The following is a 20043-nucleotide window of genomic DNA, read 5'->3' on the forward strand; positions in this document are numbered from 1 at the left end:
CCGGGAGTGTCGGGTCGCAAAACAGACCGAGGAGACAGCCCTCCGTCTCCAGAGGGCCGCTGCCAGTTCTCCCTCTGTCTTCTGTGCTTGCTCTGCGGTCCATACGGAGACAGGAAAGACGCACTTTTTCCCGGAGCGAAGTCCGATTCTCGAATGCCTGACTTTTCCATTCATCAAGACGAAAGACGTGCAGATGACGAAGAGGGAGGACAGCTGACCTAAAGACACGAGAAGGGAAGCACGTGAAACGACGCTCCGGCGAAAAGAATCTTCTGTACGTTTCTGTCACATATGAAAGCGCCTTCTCTCCCTGCTCTCGGCTTTCTAGCCTGAGAAGCTTTTCTGGCCACTACAGAAACATTTCTACAATCCCTAAACACGCTACTACGCCGCGCCTACACGATCCACATCAACGGAGGGGGACATCGACCTCCCCGTACACACGCAAATCGAACGGCGACTAGAGCACAGGCATGTCCCCAGCTTCTGGCGTCTGCCAGGCAGAAACCAAAATCAAGAAAACCCCGCCAGGAAGAGGAGAGCGAGCAGCCACGAGGCCACGACAAAAGCCACCTCAGTCGCCGTCTACTCTCGGGCCCGTTCTGCGCCAAGAGACGATCACAGATTTCTTTCTACACAACAGGAAATCTCGAGTCTCCCCTAAAGACACAACACTTCCCCAACAAAAATTTTTACAAACGCACGGTCTGCACACCTTCCGTACCACATAAACAACCCCCTTCACAAATTGTTCGCTTCATCTGCACGTTGTTTGTACCACTCCTTATCGGTTCTTTGTGTCTCTCCGGCCCCTGTTTCCCTTCTTCTCGTTCTTCTCCTCGCATCTTTCATCTTCCTGTCCTCTTCCTCTCATCGTCCTCGTCTCTCGCCACTCATGTCCTCATCGGAGCCGGAAGTTGCTGAGCTCTCGCGGCCGGCGCCGAAAGACGGGGACTCGAGGCCCGTCGCTGCGCCGAGAGTGTCAAGCCTTCTGTCCCCGCCTGTGGCGCCGGGGAAGCTGCGGCCCCCCGGTCGCCCCGCCTCCGAGTTTCTACTCGAGAAAGGCCCGCCTTCGCGCCCATGAGTCGAGGATGCGAAGAGTGAGGAGACAGAGTTGTCCGAGCGACCGACGGCGCAGTTCAAAGCCGCGTGCAGCAAGCGGGCCTGGCCGTTCTTGGACATCCTGCTGCTTCCTGAAGCGAGGGACGAGCCGCTGGCTTGGCTCTCTTGGGAGCCGTAGGACGCGAAGGAGCCACCTCCGACTCCACAAGTAGCCCGGCCCTGGTGGCGGGCCCCCGGGGCACCAGAACCTTGGCTCGCTGGAGTCGACACACTCGCGTGGAAGGGAGGCGACGCGCCGTGAGACAAAGAGAAAGTTGGTCGGCGGTGGGTCGAAGGCCCAAGGGCGCCCCCGGAAGTCGTTCGACTCAAGGGCCCGGGATACCCCGAATTCCGACTCGTCTCGCCTCGCCTGAAGAACTGGGAAGCCGCGAACAAGTGGGCTTCGTGGCCGCTGCCTCGTCGTCCCGCAGGCAGGAGATCCGAGTCGTTTTCGCTGCGGTCTAGCAACGGCGAGGAACCCCGCATGCATACTCTGTCTCGAGGGGAGGCGTAGGCTGTGCTCGCATCCCCCCGGCTCCTCGGAGTGTCCTCGTCCCCGCCACGCAGACTGCCAGGCGTCGGGCTTTGAAGTGATTCCAAAGAGGCGCCCGGACCGACGGCTGCAGGCGCACTGAACGTCAGCCAGGGGGCCTTTCTGTGGCCCTCGGCAAAGGAGTAGCTCGGCGAAGAGCAGGCCTTCTGACTCGCGAGGTAGCCGCCGCCCGAGTGGACACTGTGACCACTGCATGCAGTCGAGGGCGCTGGATGAGGCTCGGAACCTAGAGAGGCGGCCGGGGACCCGGAGAACGGCTGTCCCTGTAAGTTCGAGCTTCCGTGCGCACTGTCCTGAAGCAGTTTGCGAGCGTTGTGGGCGAGACGCCAGTGGACTTCTTCGACGACTCGGTGCCGAGTTCGTAGGGCCTCTTTCGGACTCATGAAGCTTTCGTGACTCGGCGTGTACCCCGAGTAGCTCGCGCCTGCACCCATGTCGCCCCTCCCCGAGCCCCAAGATGTGGAACTCCGTGGGCCCCCTTGACTGACTTCGCTTGTGCGGTAGTTCGACCGCTGGTCTTCTTCAGCGGCCTCTCGGTGTCTCGAGTAGCCTCCAGACGCAGCGCCACTGGTGCCGTTTGCCCGACCGTAGGGTGCAAATCTTTGCTGGCCCGAGACTGAAGAGGTGAACGCACTCGCGCCACTGTAGGCGAAGATGCCCTGGGACGCGAGCGGGCCTCGGCCACCGACCTTCTCCCCTGTATGCATTTTGCGGCCCTCATCAGAGTCGCCGTGACGGTCTCCCCGGTAGGCGAAGCGCTCGCGATTCGCCGAAGGGTCTCGCCCCGCGCCCTTGAGGTAGCTCGCGCTCCGCCCGGCCCCGTAGCTCGCCGGCCCGGAGCCTGAGGCCACAGAGCCCCCGCCACGCCCCTCGCTGCTGTCTCGGCTACTGCCCCGACTGCATGCGCTGCCGCTCCGCGCGGCGTAGTAGCCAAAGAGGCCCGTGACCGCGCTGGGGACGTGAGACTCGTGGCGACTCGCTGGGTACCTCGGAGAGGGAACGGAGCTCATCCCCGGGGACGTTGCGGCGCCCTCCAGGTAGCTGCTGGCGCGGGGTGACCCGTAGCTCGCTGGCGTGGCGGTGGAGCCCAAGGCCCGGCGACTATCTCTGCCGCCGGAGTACGGAGACGCATGCGGATGGCACCCTGCGCACGAGGAGGCGAGACTCCCGCGCTCTCTGTCGCCGCTGCTTGGAGGCCCGCCAGACGAGCACGACTGGAGAGACGACGCGGGCGAGAGCGGCGGGACCGCGAGGCCTGTGTCTCTCCCCGTCTCCCCCGGAGAGTCCGATAAGGACTGTCCTATCGAAGACGCACTCCCCGTGCTCGGGCCGCAGCTCGGCACCTCCACGCCCTGTTGGCCCAGCAGTTTTTGCCGCCTCAGGGCACCAGGGACATACAACAGCTTTTCTGCGCGATGTTTGAGAGGAATTCGCTCGCGGGCCAGCCGCCGGGAAGAGGTGCTCGAGGTACTGTCTGCTGCAGCGGGGCCGCCTTGCGCCCCACTCTCCGACAAAGAAGGCGTCGAGGCGGTCGGTGTGTCCTTGGACGAAGGCGACGATGGCCCTTGCGGAGAACGCGTCTCGTCTCGCTCTCCCACGAAGCGCAGCGACAGCGCAGCGCCTTCGGGAGCCGGAGACAACGCCCGAGTTCTCCGCTCGCGATCCTCAGGCACACACGGAGGGTCACCCCTATCCGGTGAGGCCTCGCGGCGAACCGCCAACTCGTCGTTCAAACGCTCTCTCAAACGCTTCTTCTCTCCTTCTTCCGGGGCTCTGCTCACGACCTCGCCACCACATGTCCGGGGACGAGGCCCGTCTGTCCGCTGCAGCGCCTCCGAGGGTGACGCAGGACTCAAGGATCCCGCAGAAGCATCGACGGGCGGCGGGGATGAGTGCGATGGGGATGACTGCGATGGGGAACTCGCTGGACTTGCCAGGCGGACTCCACCTTCCAGGGGTCGCGCCATTCCCTTTTCGATACGCCTTTCTCGCCCGCTGTCTCCATACCCTCCAGGCCCGTCTCCGTTGTCGCGGTGTGGCCGCCCATACACGGGCGATAGCCTTCCGTTCTCTTCTTCCTCGCGTTTGAGGGCTCCAGAGTCTCCACTGTCTCTTCGCGCCGACCTCTGGGTCCGTCTCGCAGCCTCGGGAGGACGAGGGACCGCTCTGTGAAAGCTCTCGTCGCTCGCCTTTCGCGACGCGGCATTCGGTGCCTCAGTGAGGAACGAAGGCGCTTCGCCCCCGTTAGAAAACATCCTCTCTGGACTCGCACTTAACTGTCGCGAGCTACTCCTCCCCGCCCGGGGCGCCTCGGCGAGGCCGGGCGCCTGCGCGGAGGTACTCGCCTCCTGCCCAGTCTCGTGGCGCCCATTCTTCCCCCAGTCTTCTCGGCGTTCTTCTTCTCCGACGTTGGACACGCACGGGGTCTGCGAGGGAGCGACTGAGGCCTGCAACGTCGCCTGCCGTCCGTCCCTCCCCTCCTCCGAGCGGCTCCCGATTGCAGTCTCCCGCGCGTCTGTCTTTGGAGACAAGAAGGCGTGGGGGCCTGCCTGGTGCGCTCGCAGCGGTGGCGCGGCCCCGGACAAACATAGAGGTGACGCAAACGGCGAGACGCGCCCGACGCAGTGATGAAGCGAAACTGCGCCCCCGGAAGAACCCGCAGGAGTCAACAAATGCGAGGACGACGAGGAAGTCTGCGCGTGCGAGAGTGTCGCCTGAAAGTCCCCCTGAGACTCGGTAGAAGAAGCCCCTGCCAGAGACGAAGCCGAACCTGTGATGTCAGCAGCTGGCTTGCCTGACGCAGTTTCGTCTTCTCCGACGACTCGGCTCTTGTTCGCTCTTTCCAAACCGCCTGGTCCGGCAGAGACGGAGGGCGAGACGGAAGAAGAATGGCGCCCACAGGAAGGTGGAGCCTCACTTCGAGTTCCGGACTTATCGCCTCCCTCTGGCCCTGCACGTCCCAAAAAGTCGTCGAGCCTGTCCACGCGCGTCTCGCCTGAGGCCGCCGGCGGGTCCTGATTAGACGCCGAGGGCATCCCGTTGTCTGTCACGGGCAGCGCGGGAGTAGCGGACGAGGAAGACACGCTCGGGAACCTTTCTCTTCCGGATCCGCCAGAACCTTTGCCCCTCCTCTCTCTGTCTCCCCGGTGCCCTCCCTCGAACCCCGAGCTGGCCCCCAGGCCCGAGACGTTGATGGAGCCCCAGGCGAGGTCTCCCGTGCTTCTGCGATGGTTAGATGCCTCCAAGGGTGCACGGCGTCCGTTGTCTCCACTTCGTTCACCCCAGTTGGTGCTGCCGCCTGGGGTGTCCCCTTCGACTTCCGAAACAGGAGAGACGGGCGGGCACCCTGCATCTCGACTTCTTCGACCCGAGTTGCCTTCCCGGGCCTCTTGCACGTGCACGACTCGCAGATCCACCTGCCGCGACGCATGCGGTTCCTGAGGGCAGCCGGCCGGACCCCGCTCGTCCACAGTGCCCCACCTTGAAAGAGCGCCGTCTCCGTTCGCCCGGCGCCCGCCGTGAGGGCTGCCGCTGCTCGCGGTGCTTCTGGTGCGGAAACCTGGGCGGTGTCCTTCCGCGCCTGCATGCAGCCCCATGGGCCCTCGCCCAGTTGAGCCGCTCCCTGCGCCTGGTCCCCAAACCGGATTCAGCGGCCCGGAAGCTGGCAAACCGACTCCAGAAGATTCGTCGTTGGGAGGGGCGTGCTGCTGAGAGGCCCGCCTCGAAGCGCCTGCACTCCCCGTCGAGGGCCCTGCCCCCCGCGGGCCGCGGCCTCCGCCACTCTCGCTCCTCCCCAGGCCAGGTTGGGGAGTGCCGTAGTAGCAACCCGCATGTGGAGTCTTCTCGAGCGATTTTTCCGGGTGGGGCTGACGCGGAACCCCTGCGAGGTTTGCGTCTTCCAACGGCTGAGACCCCACACCCCCCGGCTCTCCTACCCCGGCAGAAGGTCCTGCCCCCGAGCCGCTCCCCGGTCCCGGCCCCATCAGACCCGTCGGCATCCCGGGCTGCGGCGGCCTGACGACAGGCGCGTGCTCCACACGCGGAGGCAGCGCCTCCGCGCCCCCAGGAGGCCCCGCGCCGTTCAGGGCTGCGACCGCCGCCACATGTGCCAGTTGTTGTTGGATGTAATGCTGCTGAAGCATCTGCTGGTGTAGAAGTTGCTGCTGGTGTTGAATGAGGAGCTGCTGAGGAGTCACTGGCATCAGCAGGACCACAGGCGGGTGTGGTGGGTGTGTCGAGACCCCCGGGGTCTGGCACAGCGAGGGCTGAGACAGGAGGTGAGGCGCAGGGACGATCCCCGCGGGTGCAGCCACCGGAGACACCGGGGGCCCTCGTCCCGGGCCTGCGTGCGGCGCCGGCTGACCTGCATGAGCGGCTTCGGAGCCCAGTTGCGCGGGCGACACCAGCAGCGGGAGCTGTGGCGCTGAGGGGGAAACGGGGTGCAGGCCCGACGGCGGACACGGCACAGGAGCGGCAGTCGCTGAGTTTTGCACCGGGCCTTTCTTCCCTGCGAGCGTCAGCGAGGAGCCCGGCGAAGAGGCCCCCAGACCGGCTCCAAACCCTGGCACTGGGGGCGCGCTGGAAGTCGAGTCGTACGGCGGCGACGGAGGCACCGACACTTGCACCGGTGGAGCGGGGCGAGCCCACGCAGGACTTCCACTCGCGCCTGGAGGCACAGGGGTCGCAGCTCCTGGTCGTCCTGAAGCGTCGCCTGCATTCCCAGGAGGCGGCCCCGGGGCCTGAGCGCTTCGCGGACCCAGACGTACAAGCCCTTTCTCACAGTTGCCCTCTTTCCCTCGATCTCCCTCACGTCGCTCCTCCCATGTGGGGCCTCCGGAGGGCGGGACAGGCCCTGCTCCCGCCGTCGTCTCCCCGGTTCCCCCAGCTCGACTCGACGTCTCCAAACGCTCTGCAGCAATGGTCAACGCGGCAACTGCTGCCAGGGTTCGTGTTTCCTCTCTGTGAATCTCTTTCTCTCTTTCATTCTCATTCCCCTGATCAGCGTCTGTGCTCCCAGAGGGGCCTGGTTGCGAGATCTCAGAGGCACGAGCAGAAGCATCGGAAGGGCCTCCTGTGAGTCTTGCCTCAGCGAAGTTGTGTATGGCCTCCCGCAGTTCCTTCTCGGCCTGGTCGAGCAGCCCGCCGACTGCGGTGACACCTGAGACCCCGCAGTGCCGGCACCGGGCGACAGTCGGCTGCAGCGGCGCCCTCATGCCTGCGTGGAGTTGCGTCTGATGTCTGGGTGCGACAGTGTAGAACCACGGCGACGTCATTGCGATTCGATGAAGTGTGGACACGCGAGCCATCTCCCATGACGGCAGAACACGCAGAGACAACCCTCGGGCCTTCGCGCCCTTCGCCTGAGCGGCGAGACCCAGAGACGGAAAGAGAGACACTAGGGGGCGCGCGAGTGAGGCAGGCACACCGCACTGGAGAACGGTCAGGCGCGTGACGAAGTTGCAGGGGGAAAAGAGAACGGGAGGGGAGAGTGTCTCCAAATTCACCGGCACCAGCAACGCGGGGTAGTGACCCTCCAAGGAGAAGAACGAGCTCACTTCGTCTTCGGGATCCGCAGTCGACGGACTCTTGGCGGCCTCGGCCTCAAGGGTGCAAGCCTTCGGTTCGTTTTTGTCTTGGACGTACGACAGCGGAAAAACTGCATCCGTGCTGGAGAGAACGTCACCGTCTAGATCTTTCCCTTCTTTTTCCTTCCGCCCGGTTGCTTTTGTCTTTTCTTCGTCTCCAGCTTTATCCTCTGCATGCGCTGCTCCCTTCTTCAAAGTCGCCTTCACGCCCGACTCGCCTTCCACGCTAGAGTCGCCGGTCTCCGTGTTGACCTCTTCTTTCTCCGCCTTCATCTCTTGGGCGGTGCCCTGAGTCGCGGGACTGGTCTCTGCGGGGGCGTTGGAGGACTGTCTCCCCTCGAGACGGGCGCGCCTCTGGCAGGCGAGGAGATACCTCTGGAGCGGCTGCAGCCCCACAAGCAGGTAGAGACGCCCGTGAAGAGTGCTCCGGACGTCCCTGCGACTGAGAAACTGCGTGCTCCACCAGCCGCCTTCCTGACACGTTTTGCTGCTCTCAATCACACAGAGGCGACCCTCAAGGACAGCCAGAAGCCAGACCTTGGAGGTGAGGGTCGCGGGCCTCATGAGGGAGACCCGCACCGCATCGGCCAGCACAGAAAGGTCTTTGCAGGGAAGCAGACGGGATAAACACCCTGTTGTCGGGGCAGCGGAGGCCGACGCGTGGATCGAAGAGTTTGAAGCACCCGACACTGCGGCCTCCACCTTCTTCTCCGGCTGGCCCGTCCCCGACACAGCAGAAGCGGACTCAAGGCCCTCGCCAGGCCGGCCACCGTTTGCATCTGCGCCGAGGAACGAGGCAAGGAGATCTCCGTCTTCGTCGGGAGTCGCGTCAGCCTCCTCTGTCGCCTCTTCGTAGGTTGCAGGAAGAACGTATCGGTCGTCTGAGATTTCGTCGAAGATCGCTGCGACCCCCATCAGGAGGTCCCGACGAAACAGCTGGAGGCCCTGCGTAAAGGGGAAGGTTGGTGGGGAGCCCGGTGTGCCGGGCCCACCCCCAGCCCCCGCCCCCGGCTTCATTTTCTCTTCCGCTTTCCGAGCACTCGCGTTTCCCTTCTCAGTCACCGGCTGAGACACCGGCGAGTCTGTCTCCGACTTCTTTTCAGAACGTTTCTCCGCCTCTCCACTCGAGGCGCCTCCGTCTGCCTGCCTTCGTTTCTCCGAGAGCCCCGACTCGCCTTCTTCCCGCGCCTTCGTGGGTCCACCCGTTTCGCCCTCTGTCGAAAGTGTCTCCCTACCGGGGGCCCCAGCGGCGTCGCCCTGCAGCGTCCGAAGGTGCTCGAGCTGGTTCTGCAGGTGCTGGTTGGCGGCCTGGCTGTGGAGAATCTGGAGAAGAAGATGGAATCTGTGTACGGCTTTGAGAAACGAATTGAGGAGATGCGCAGCCCTGCCTAACTCGTAGAGGTAGACGAGCCATGTGGCGCTTGATACCTTCGCCGCGAGGTCGATGGCAGGTTCCCCGTCAGGGCCTCCTCCTGTGCCGGCGCCGCCTGCAGCCCCGGCAGACCCACCCGGGGTGCCCTGAACGGCGAAGCTGCTTCCACCAGGCCCGACGCTGTGAAGGTAAGCTGCGTTGGTTCTGGGGTAGTCGTAGACAGAAAGCAAGTCGTCCCAGACGCCTCCGTGGCAGAACGAGGAGATGATCCGCTGCGCCGCCTCCGACCGCGGCTTCGGGACCGAGGAGACCAGCAACGGGGACGAAGAGGCGCCGAGCGACAGCGGGCTGCATGCGCTGGCCGCGGCCTTCGCGTTCGTGGGTCCCGCGCCCAAGAGAATCGCCGAGGACGCCAACGCCTGGTGTTCGTGGGGAAACCCCGCGGGGGCTGGCGCCTGGTGCCGCAGCCCGCGCTCCTCGCCGGGGGCCGCCAGGAGCGGCCGCGGGAACGCCCCTGGAGTCCCAGCCGCGCCTGACGGCGAGCAACAGATGAAGATCGACTGCGAAAGACACGACCGGTTCCGAAGGTGAGCAAAGAACTGCAGCAGCGAGAGCAGCAACGGAAAAAATGACGGAAGAATTGGGGCCGGCAAACCTACCATCGGCGCCAGAAACCCCAGGGGACTGACCAGATGCGCCGAAGCCCCCCAACCTGTCGAGTCCGCTTTCTTCTCGCCGCGCAAAAAGTCTGTCTCCGGGGAGTCTTGCGCGGCCCTTGGCTGAGCCCCTGCGCACTTCATCTCTTCGCCTGTCTCCCGCATGTCCAGAGGCCCGGCCTCATCAGGCCCACTCCTCTCTCCACTCTGGTCGCTTCCTCGACTCTGACTGTTGCGTTGGCCGCCGTGGCAGAAGTAGACGGCGAGAATCATCCAGACGATGCTGGGGAGACCGCCCTCCTTCATGGTGGGGAGCTTCCGGTTTCTGACCCAGACCTTGAGGAGGCGCATGAGGGGTCGGAGCTGAGGGCGTTGCTGGAGAACGAAGCTGAAGAACTCGGAGTGCCAGATGCTGTTGCTAGTGTTGACGCTGATGTCGCAAACGACGGACGCGTCGGGTGTTCTTAGCGTGAGAATCGGTACGCGCGCTGAATCCACGAGTTGCAGATGCACCGTCCGCAAAGGCCAGTCGCTCCCCAGGGCCGACTCGCCTGCATGCGCGAGTTGCTGCTGCACAGCTTCGATCATCGAACGCAAGTGCTGGAGGATGCCCCGAGCGTCGGTCGCAGGCGCGGCCCGGTCCAGCAGAACGACGTCCAAGTCGCTCCCCGCGGCGTCCACGTCATACGCCGTGCTCCCCGCCAGGTACAGACTCACTTCACTTCCCAAGATGTTATGGACGAAATGCACCAGCGAATTGTACAGCAGACGCTTCTCGTCCCGCGCCGAAGCCGTCGGGGTCACATGGTGCAGCAGCTGCTGCAGCAGCTGCTCGGAGAGAAGCAGAATCCGACACACTTGGTGCGGAGGCGAAGCATACGAAGAAGACGGAACTGACCCACTCCCCAGGCCAACTGCCCCCGGAGCCGCGCCTGCACTTCCTTGCACCACAGCAACGCGCTCAGACGCCCCTGGGAGAAGAGCAGTGGAACGGGGACAAGTCGACGCAGGAAGCGACGCAGAAGGGGGAAAAGAAGTAGGAGAGGAGAGAGAAGGAAGAGAGGAAAGCGAAGCACGAGGCGGAGGAGGAGGAGAGGGAAGACAAGCAGAAGAGGGAAGACAAGCAGAAGAGGGAAGACAAGCCGAAGAGGGAAGACAAGCCGAAGAGGGAAGACAAGCAGAAGAGGGAAGAGAAGAAGAAGAGGGAAGAGAAGGGGGAGGAACACACGAATCTTGAGAGGAGACAAAACGCCCCACAGTGCCTGAAGAGTCGGAGACACGGCGACTCGGAGGGGCGGGAGGCACCGGAGGACAGCCAGGCAACACTGGAGAAGACACCCGAGGGGAAGGAGACAGTGACGACCCGTTCCGCTCACTTCCTGCACCCACTCCGGCTGCCAAGGAGCCTTTGGTTTGGCCAGGAGCCACAGCTCCACTAGGCTGTGTTTCAGTATCCGATTGCGCCAGCGAGGCGTGTCGCTCTCCCGCGGGCTTTCTGGACGTGCCCTCTTCTTCCCCTGTGTCTTCGTCCCCCCTGTCCACCCCGATCTCCACTCGCGAAGGCCCTCCGTCTCCACTGCGTCCCGGACCTAGCCCCGACGGCACGGGAGGACCCGAGGAAGCTGAAGGCGCCGAGGTAGCGCCTGCCTCAGCAGCAAGCCGGGTGGCGCGTCCAGGGGGGAACGCAGGAAGGTTGCGTCCTGCATCCGAGAGGGCTGTCCCCTGAGAGGTGAGGAGCTGGCGCTGTAGCTGCTGGAGTTGGTGCTGGTGCCGCAGTTGGTACGATAGCTCCTGCAGCGATTTGTGAACTGCAGGAATCGGTTCTCGCTGCAAAGACGCGTTGCTGGCTCGTCTGCCAGTCCCCGGAGAAGTCCCGCGGGAGACCTGCGGACCCGCCGCGGCTGCCTCCGCGTCGGGTGCCGGGGGGACGCTCACGGGAGGCGCGGGACTCACGACGAAGGGCGCTGGCGTCGGACTCGGCTGAGGCTGGATGGGTGCGCAGCCCGCGAATGGCGCCACAGGCACCAGCGGCGCAGCAGGCCCGGGACCGCCTCCGGAGAACGCTGCAGGGACGGCGGGGGGGGACTGATCAACCGGAAAGAAGGGGAGAAAAGGCACAACGGGGTTCATCTCCACCGGGGAAAGACTCGCCCTGGGAGGCCGCGATGCAGCCAGGGTCGCCTGGTGCAGAGAAGGTTCAACAGGCACCAGGAGCTGCTGGGGAGCCACCGGGACGGTTTGGGGGGGCGAGGCAACGCCGGGGCGGAGATGCGGCGCCGTCGCCTGCAGAAAGAGCTGCTGTTGCTGAAGAAGAATCTGAGGGGGCAGGCCCACAAACGGCGGCGGCCTCGGACTCGGCCCCCGCTCCGGAGACAGTTTCTGTGGAAATGGAAATTGCTGAGGAGACACGCCGTGAACTGGAGGCGTGGGCGCCTGCGCCGCGACCTCGCTGGGGCCGATCCGCGCGCCCGCATCGCCCACGGGGGGCGGGTAGACCGGGGCCGTCCGGGGGGATGCGCCGGTCGGGCTCGGAGACAAACCCGCGACCGCGGCCCTGCCGGGTGTCTCTGAGATTGCTTTGGGCTCCCTGGGCCCGCGTGCGGTGCGCAAAGGCGACTGGGCTTTGCCTGGGGGTGAAGACGACCCTCCGAGCCGCGGCGGAAGCGCAGCGTCGCAGGCTGGAGACGTTCCAGGGGAGCTACTCCCTGGGATGGGGTACGCGGGGAAGACCGTGGGATGAAGAGGCGAGCGGCACTCCCCCAACGAGTGCCTCTGGCCCTCTTGGCAGCGACGCCGTCTCTCGCGTTCCCGCGTCGAACCCATCCTCCGCCGACCTCCACTCTCGTCGCCAGAGAACTGAGACGGAGAGGAAACGGACTCGTCACCGCTAGTTGCTTGAAAGCTGCAGCGCTTCGTCTGCGGGGAGGGACTCACTTCTAGCCGGCCATCGTCCGAGGTGCGCGCACCCGGGCAAAAGGACCGCCGGTGCGGCTCCGAGACAATCGACGCCAGAGACAGGCGCCGCGACCCCAAGTTGGGCTCCAAGCCCGACCCCTCCGGAGACAGCGCCCCAGCAGGGACCTGCGCCCTGGCCCTGGAGGGCCGCGGGGCCCGCGCCTCGGAGACTGGCAATCGGAGACTCTCTGGAGCTGCACCGGGACAACTGTCGTTCGCCGTCGCCCGCATAACAGGACTCCTGCACTCAGAGTGTGGCATGTCGGGATCGTTCGACTCAAGCTGCACCTGTCTCTTCTCTTCTCGCGTGCAAGTCACGCCCGAAAGCTCCGACTCTGTCTGAGCGCCGAGAGGGCTTTCCTCGTCCTGTGGAGACCCCGTCACCAAATCCGCCTCTGCTTGCTCGAAGCCTCGAGAAGCGCAAGAAGTCCCGGCACTCCGGTCGCTCTCCAACGTCCTCCATTCGCCTTCCCTGCCCACTTGTTCCCTTGCAGGCCGTTCGGCTGCCTCGCGAATGGCTCCCGAGGCTTCTCCGCGCGTTCCAGCTTCTTCCTCTCTCCCCCAGCCTTCACGGTCGTCGTCGACCTCGCCTCGCGCCGCGTCGCTGTCTTCTTCGCCTCGTCCCGCCTCACTTAAGTCCTCTCGAGAGGCATGCGATGAAGGCCCAGGCTCGACTGCGTCCGTAGCCAGTGCAGAGCCTCGACTCAGGCCTCGCTCTCCGTCCGCCTCCTCGCGTTCTCCGCCGCGAACCACGCCCTCGGAGGCCCTCAGAACTGCCTCTGCGAACGGCCTCAGATCCGGCTCGAGCAGGCGGCTGCCCCGCGCACTATGGAACTCAGCCAAGTCGTCGCCGCCAGCACCAGGCTCGCCCTCCCGCAAGCAACTGGAGGCCTCTGCCCCCGCGCCCGCGGGCTCGCCGCCGTCCACAGTGAGGGCCTCCCTCGGCGTGTGAAAGGACGAGGTCGGCGCTGACGCCAGCTGACCGTCGCACTGCGAAGCGGACGCCAGCAACACCTGACTGGCCTCCGGGGAGTAGAACGAGTCCTGGGCGCCGCCGCGACCTCCCGCCGTTGCAAACTCTCCAGGCTCGCGCCTCGACGCAGGCGCCGGGACCCCACGGCCGAGCGGCGGGGCCTGCGGGCTCGCGCGAGATTCGGATGGCCCTCCGGAGTCCGCGAAGGAGTCTCGAGCTTCCACAGGAGTCCAGGAACAGCTGAACGAAGTTGCAGGCTCGTCGCCGCCACCTGAAGCCCACTGGGACGCGGCGCGAGGAGAAGAAAACGAGACAGGACAATTTTCTGCAGACAGAAACCTGCCTTCCTGCTTCAAATTCTCCTCCTGGACCGCAAAACTGAACCGGGACTCCTCGCTCGCCCTCTCGCCCCCCAAGGAAGGCACGAGGCTTGCGGGTTCCTCTTCTTTCTTCGACTCGCTGGAAGTTGGACTGCTTTCAAGGAGACGCTTTTCTCCAGAACGACGGCGAGACGCATGCTCACTCTTTTCACATGCGTCTCCACAGGCTCGCTTCGGCTCTGCCTCTGTCCCGGTATCTCCTTCCCAGCTTCCTTGACTAACTGAATGTGCGCTTTCATGCGACGACGCAGCGTCCCCGTGGGGCTCCGCCTCCGCTTCTGTTATGTCTCCTCGCTCTTCCTCGCTTCCCCGTCCCCTGCCTGGTTGCTGTCGCAGCCGGGCACAAGGAAAGGAGACAGCAAACGGCAGCTCGAAGGGCGCTTGTTCTCTCTGCTCCCCTTCTCTGTTGTCCACAGGCGAATCACACGCCACAGGTCTCGCACAAGTCACCTCGCTGTCTCCTGACGCCCTTCCAGTCTCTCTCGAGACCCGCTTCACGGAACCTGGGCTCCCGGGGGAAGAGCCGGAAGGAGTTGAAATTCGAGCAGAGACTGCATGCGACTGAGCTGCATCACCACCCCTATGTCTACCGTCCCCTCCCTCCTCGGCTACATGGTGCGTGTGCACAGAGGCAACTCCAAGATCTGGACGACATTGGGGACTTGATACATGCGACAGAACGGGGGTTCTAGTCCCCATACCGCGGAGCTCCTCATTTTCCGTTCCAAACTTTCTGCCCAGACTCTGAGTCCAAGAAGCGACACCATCTCTCTCCCTATCCGTTCCACTTGGAAGCGAAGAGGTTGTTTCTTCGCTTCCCTTTTCGCCTCGATCCTCGGGTGGCCTCGACAGTCTAGGGGAAGCATCCACGTTCGCGGGAGAAGCCGCTGGAGAAACTGAAGGAAGAGACTCTCCACTCTGTCGACTGGCTCCCTCCCGTCTGTCCCTTCGCTGCTCTCTCGGAAAGGAGTCCTCTCCCGCTCGCGTTGCTTGCAACTCGTCTCCCAGCTCGGAAGTGGACGCATCGTCTCCGCGCCGAGGCCTTCCTCCGCTCGCCGAAGGCTCAGCAAGCGTGGAACGAGGCGGCGAGGCGGGGGCCGAAAACGACGAGAGACTCGAAGAAGAAAGGAGAGGCGGCAAGGGAGAGAGAGGATCGGAAGGCGCCTGCGGCGAGGAAGAAAAGGAAGAGCCAGACAGAGCTGAAGACGAGGGAAACAAAGCGGCAGGCAGAGAAGCACTGCAAATGGACGCCGGACAAGTCGAAGAAGGCGAAGTGTGTTCGAGCCCGGGGGAGACAGACAGTGTGGACAGCAGATTTGAGTCTCCACGCACCTGCCTCGAAGAGGAAAGAGAAGAAGATCCGACAGGAAAACTCTGCTTTTCCTGTTGAGCTCTCCTCCCCGGAGACGCGTGCTGGTCTTTGGTCGGACTCAGCTCTCTGCTGCCTCGAGGAGAGCGTTCAGAAACGGAAGAAACGGCGACAGGCGTCAGCGAAGAAAAGGGAGACGAGCTTCTTACGTCCTGCTCTGCGGGAGAGGCCTCCATTGTGCCTCGTGTGGCTGGCCACTGCCGCTCGGCCGGACAAACAACAGACAAGCGAGACGAAGAAGAAGACGAAGGAGCAAAAGAAGACGGCCAAAGAGACGGAGACAAAGAAGACGGAGACAAAGACGAAAGGTCAGAAGATCGGCGTGAACAGGATGCACTCGCCTGAGAGCCTGCGGGAGATTGCTCGCGAGGTGACCTCCGTTTTTCAACAGTTCCATGGGGAGACGCCACAGACGAAGAGGCATCTTTCGTCTGGAGGCTGGGCGTCAGGGAGACTCCTTCGGTGACTGATGCACCCGAGGGCGTCCCTGACGGCCAGAGAGGCTGCAGAGCTCCTGCGTCTGGCTCTCCCCATTGCTCTGCTCCACTCGCGCGTCTGTCTCCGGTGTCTCCGCACACGTCCCCCGCCTCGCTGCCTCGCGACAGACGGCCCGGCGAGACGGCGGGAGAAGACGAGGGGGCGGACTCAGGATCTTCTGCCTTCTCTGCGTCCGCGCCTCTCCGCGCGCTCGGCTCTGTGCCATGAGAGAGAGAACTGGGCGAGAAGCATAACCGCACCGGATCGCTGGAAGTCGACAGAGCAGGGGAGGCAGAGTGGGGGGAGGCGCAACTTGCAGCGTCAGCTGCTCCAGAGGAGGAGCCCTCGAACATCGCTCTCCAACATCCGCGTTAGACGGTCTATGGCTCGCTTCAACCTCTTCTCGATCTGTGCGTCCTTCACGTACGCTCTCTGTGCGGAGGCCAGCGTCGCGCCTTCTCGAACTTCGCCACAGACGGACTCGGGACCCCGAGTCCCGCAGTAACTTTTTCCTGTCCTTCCTTTGGTACAGAAGGCGGAGACAGCGACTGCGAAGAGCCTTCAGACACACAGGCGGAGCAAATGGGCGGCGACGGAGCGCAAAAGACGCGACGCCCCCCTCGGCTGCACACAGCAGAGTCCACGCGCGAAGAGGCAAGACGATCAGACAGACCGACGAGGCCACCCTCGCGGGAGTCTCCTCTTTTTTGGAGGCAAATCCTGACTCCGTTTCGAAGACTGCGGTTCAGAGTGGACAGAGAGAGGTGAACGGCGGGGGCCCTACGGAAGAAGAAAGCCTGCAGAAGAGGACGACGGTCGCTCTATATTCGGACTGAAGAAGAGTCGAGAGAGCGGCGTTCCGAGTCGGGAGATTCTCCAGAGACGTTTTTTTGATTTTTCAAATGGAAAGGGTGACGGCGAGGACGAAGAACACTCTATGGCGGCTCCGGTCTTTTTCACGGCGCGACGCAGGTGTATTTCCACATCCGCGAGGAACTTTCTCACTGACGAAGCGAGACGATTCTACCTTTTTGGTACGGAGACGTCGGGCAGAAAACGGACTCAGAAGGCCTGAGAACAGGCGAGGTTCTCGTACGTTCACTCGGCCGAAGCCAGTCGCGCGAAACTGCAAACTTCGTGATTCTTCGTTGGAAACTACACACGGCCGAGGCTCCACAGAAGTCGACGCCAGCTGTGAAGCGAGCGTTGCGCGTTTAGACCCTCCCATGTCAAGAGAGGGCTCTAGACAGGAACGGCTCTTTGCATCTCGACGCAGACGTCTTCTCGCAGACACGAAGACGATTGGCCGTCGAAGGTTGAACCTGCAGCAAACAAAGAACGGCAAGTTCCCACATGCACCAACAAATCAAGCCCGATAAGTATGTAGCACGGACACAGCAGAAACGACACCACCGGCGCCGCCTCGGAAATCATCGCTTGAAGAGGTCCGGGGACAACAGAATCACCCGGTCTACTACCTTGTAGAAAACGCAGGACAGTCCGTCATGTTTTGCCGAAACGCCATCTCAACAGCCAGTCTACGCATGCTCGTGGCGCTGTGCGCCGGCCTCTGGACAAGCCTAGTCTCTGACGGGCGTTTCGTTTATTTCTGGCGCGCGAGCTGTCTGAAGGAAACTCATCTCGGCGCGAATTAAAGCGACCTATCTCCACGTCACCGGGATGTCAACACACAAAACATAGTGAAAACCTTCAGGGAGAGACTTCAGCTGGGACGAGCAGTAGGCAGGCGCTGTCAGTGGACGCACTTGGACAGGAAACCCCCAAGACGGTCGCGAAAAAACGGGGAGGCAAAGGAGGACAACACGGCAGCTCATGTCCCTCGCGTGGAGCACGAGAGCAGACTCAAGCGGAGAAGGAAGTTGAACGAGACGAGCGGAGAGAGGCGGCTCGTTTCCAAACAAGGCGTAGACACACTCTGTGCATCGGCGACAGGAAAGTTCTCACGACAAAAGATGCAGAATCACTTCGAAGCAGCTTCAGAAAGGAAGAGACGCAGAGGTGCAAAATGTGAGACTTGACCTGCCCGGTGTCAAGGTGCGAGAAAGTGCATGAGGCGAGGTTCACGAAGTGGTGGCGGCTCACTTCACAGAGCGGCAGAAACCGCAGGAAAATTGGACACGAGTCAAAGGCAAGAAAAATCAATGGAAGAGATCGCGTCGACAAAGACGAGACAACTTCATTACGCTTCGGGTCGTCCAGCCACACACATATTTTTAAAGGCGGCGCACAGCCGAGAGACAGACACCAACAACGAGTTCGTTGAGGCAAGGAATTCCGTCGCGTGGACATGCACCGCAAGAAAAGTTGAGGAAATGCGTTGTTGTCCGCGATACTGTGGAGTGAACAGATGGAGCACGCACGATGTGCGGTGACGACATCTTTCTCCCCGGCGCGGATTCGAGGAAGCTGAGCGACGCAAGCGCCTAAATGTCTCAAAGTCACGGACTTACCAGATACAACAGAGCAAGGCTCCCACGAAGTCGAAGTGAGGCGACAGAAAACGGATGTGAACGATCTCGAAGCTGCCTCCAGTCGCGAACGCGACACTGCGGCAGGAGACGTCGACCGGGAAAGCATTCACCCTTGAAAGAAAAAAACCTTCATTCTTGGAAGGGGCAGAAAACCGGGACGCGGACACTACTCATTCCCTCGATCCGCGTAGAAAATGTTTGTTCTCCCTTTTCCTCCACTCTCTGCGGTTTTTCTTTTGGGGCAGATGGAGAGCGAAAGGAGCCTCTCGGGGAAGTGGGCGTCACGCGTTTTTGGAACGGTAATAAGTCGGGGTACAGGCGACGTTCGCAGCTCCCGAAGGCGGCGAATCACGGGGAAAGGCAGAAAAGGAGGCGTTGGAGTTCGTTGCCGTGCCGAAAGTCCCAACAACCCGGTCGCCAAACAGACTGAAGGCAGACAGCTCCAGAAAAAGTGTCAGCGCCTGCCGCGCGAGGACGCGCCGAGAAAATCCAACACACGCCAGAGAGAGGAGGCTGCAGTGCAAAACCAGTCACGAAGTTTTGGCCGCTCAAGCAAAGACACAGAAAAGACCGGCAAATCGGATCGCTGAACTCGTGAAAAGACCCCCGTATTCGTCGGGAACAACTCGCGCTCTCTCCTTGCGTCTGTCTGTCCTTGTCTCTACACACTTTTCCTCAAAACGTGTGCTCTCGGGACCTCTTCCCTGCGCGCACGCAGCGAGCACGTCGAACCACGTGTCCACATTTTCTCTATCCGCATGCAGTTCACGTTTTGCCGTCTTTTTTCGGTTGCCCGCTGTGGCCCCCCGTCATCTGGCCGCCAGAACGCGGGAACACCCGGAGAGAAGCACGGAGATCTCCGCAGACGCGACCCCCCCTCGTTCCCCACCGCGACATCTTCGCGCTACGCATGTTTGCAACCTCCCGAGGCTGTCCGTACTCAAAGAGGAAAACCAGGTGCAACGTTTTCCCTGTGGAGCCGCGTTTTCCCCTGACAGACCGAAGAGGCGCCGTTCCATCCAAGTTTAGTGGACGAAAAAGACGACCTTCTCGAGCGGAGCGCACGCACACGACCTCCGGGCAACTCTGCGCCGCCGCTGGGACAGACCGCGCGCTCCGTTTCCACCCTCGGTTTCAAGAGAGATTTCACGAGGAAACCCGCGTGTCTCCGATTCGAGAGTGGTGCAAGAAGACCACACCGGAAAATCGATGAGAAACTGAGCGCTAGTGGCTATACGAATTGACCGACAGATTCGGTTGAAGGTGACTCGTATAATATGCTGAGCTTCAGCCAGCAGCGGTCTCATTTCAAGAAACCATCCAGGAACGCGGAGAGTCTAGCACTACTGATCTTTCTAAAGCCAATCAGAGTTTTTCCCCTCGTGATTACGAGAGTGACAAAAAACCGTGATTTACAGTCGCTCTAGGCAGACTCCTCCACGGGAGGTCTCTGTCGTTCACTGACAACATCCCGCACTACCACGAGAGTCCGATCGCATCCAATTTGCGAAGGAACCGGCTTCCTTTATTTTGATGGGATGTACCGTGTCGAAAACTATGCATCTGGTTCAAGCTCTGGAGGCGCATGAGGAAGAGGATAGACCAAAGCCTACTGACAAACTCCACCAGCAACCGCTAGGTCTACCTGAAACGTCAGCGACCTGCGTAGACAGCGGTTCGTTCTGATGCTTATGAGTCGAGCAGCTGGCTTCTGGATTACAAACTGAAGTCCAGACAAAGTCTGATTCGTAGCACCAGGACTTTGCTGTGGCCACACAAACGCCAGAGTTCAAACGAGTCATAGAGACTTGTCTTGTTCTCGACGTAAGTCAGAGTAGCAGGCGGCACCTGCACGGTTTGACGGAATGCCGCTGCATTGCTTTCCGAAATGAAAAGCTGACGACAGGCTCCTTTCCATAGGTATAAGCACTTCCTATGTTCGTCACGCACCGAGACGGAAAGATTCTTTACAACAGTGTCTGAATAGAAACTATAGTCAATTTCTGTAGCATTGTACAGAGCCTGGTACGAAGGACAAGGGTTGTCCACAGGCGCGAAGACTGAGAGAGCATCTGTGTCTGAAGCGGAAGCACAGTTCCGCGAAACCAGATGAAACCCACAACTGAATTT

At 62.2% G+C, this 20043-nt stretch overlaps 2 protein-coding genes across 2 annotated transcripts; both read right to left on the minus strand.

The window, feature by feature from the left end:
• TGME49_279320 (hypothetical protein) lies at positions 1 to 15774 on the minus strand (the record flags this gene model as incomplete). The annotated part of the gene is made up of 1 exon (XM_002371931.2): positions 1 to 15774. The coding sequence occupies one exon, from the start codon at positions 15772 to 15774 to the stop codon at positions 871 to 873; it is 14904 nt and encodes a 4967-aa protein (XP_002371972.1). The 3' UTR covers positions 1 to 870.
• Positions 15775 to 16319: 545 nt separating this feature from the next.
• Positions 16320 to 18825, minus strand: TGME49_279315 (hypothetical protein; the record flags this gene model as incomplete). Its single annotated transcript, XM_018781833.1, has 3 exons — positions 16320 to 16743; positions 17893 to 17988; positions 18803 to 18825. The coding sequence occupies 3 exons, from the start codon at positions 18823 to 18825 to the stop codon at positions 16320 to 16322; spliced, it is 543 nt and encodes a 180-aa protein (XP_018636210.1).
• Positions 18826 to 20043: the final 1218 nt, after the last annotated feature.

This window comes from Toxoplasma gondii, chromosome IX (assembly GCF_000006565.2).
Source record: "Toxoplasma gondii ME49 chromosome IX, whole genome shotgun sequence".
Taxonomy (NCBI): Eukaryota; Apicomplexa; class Conoidasida; order Eucoccidiorida; family Sarcocystidae; genus Toxoplasma; species Toxoplasma gondii.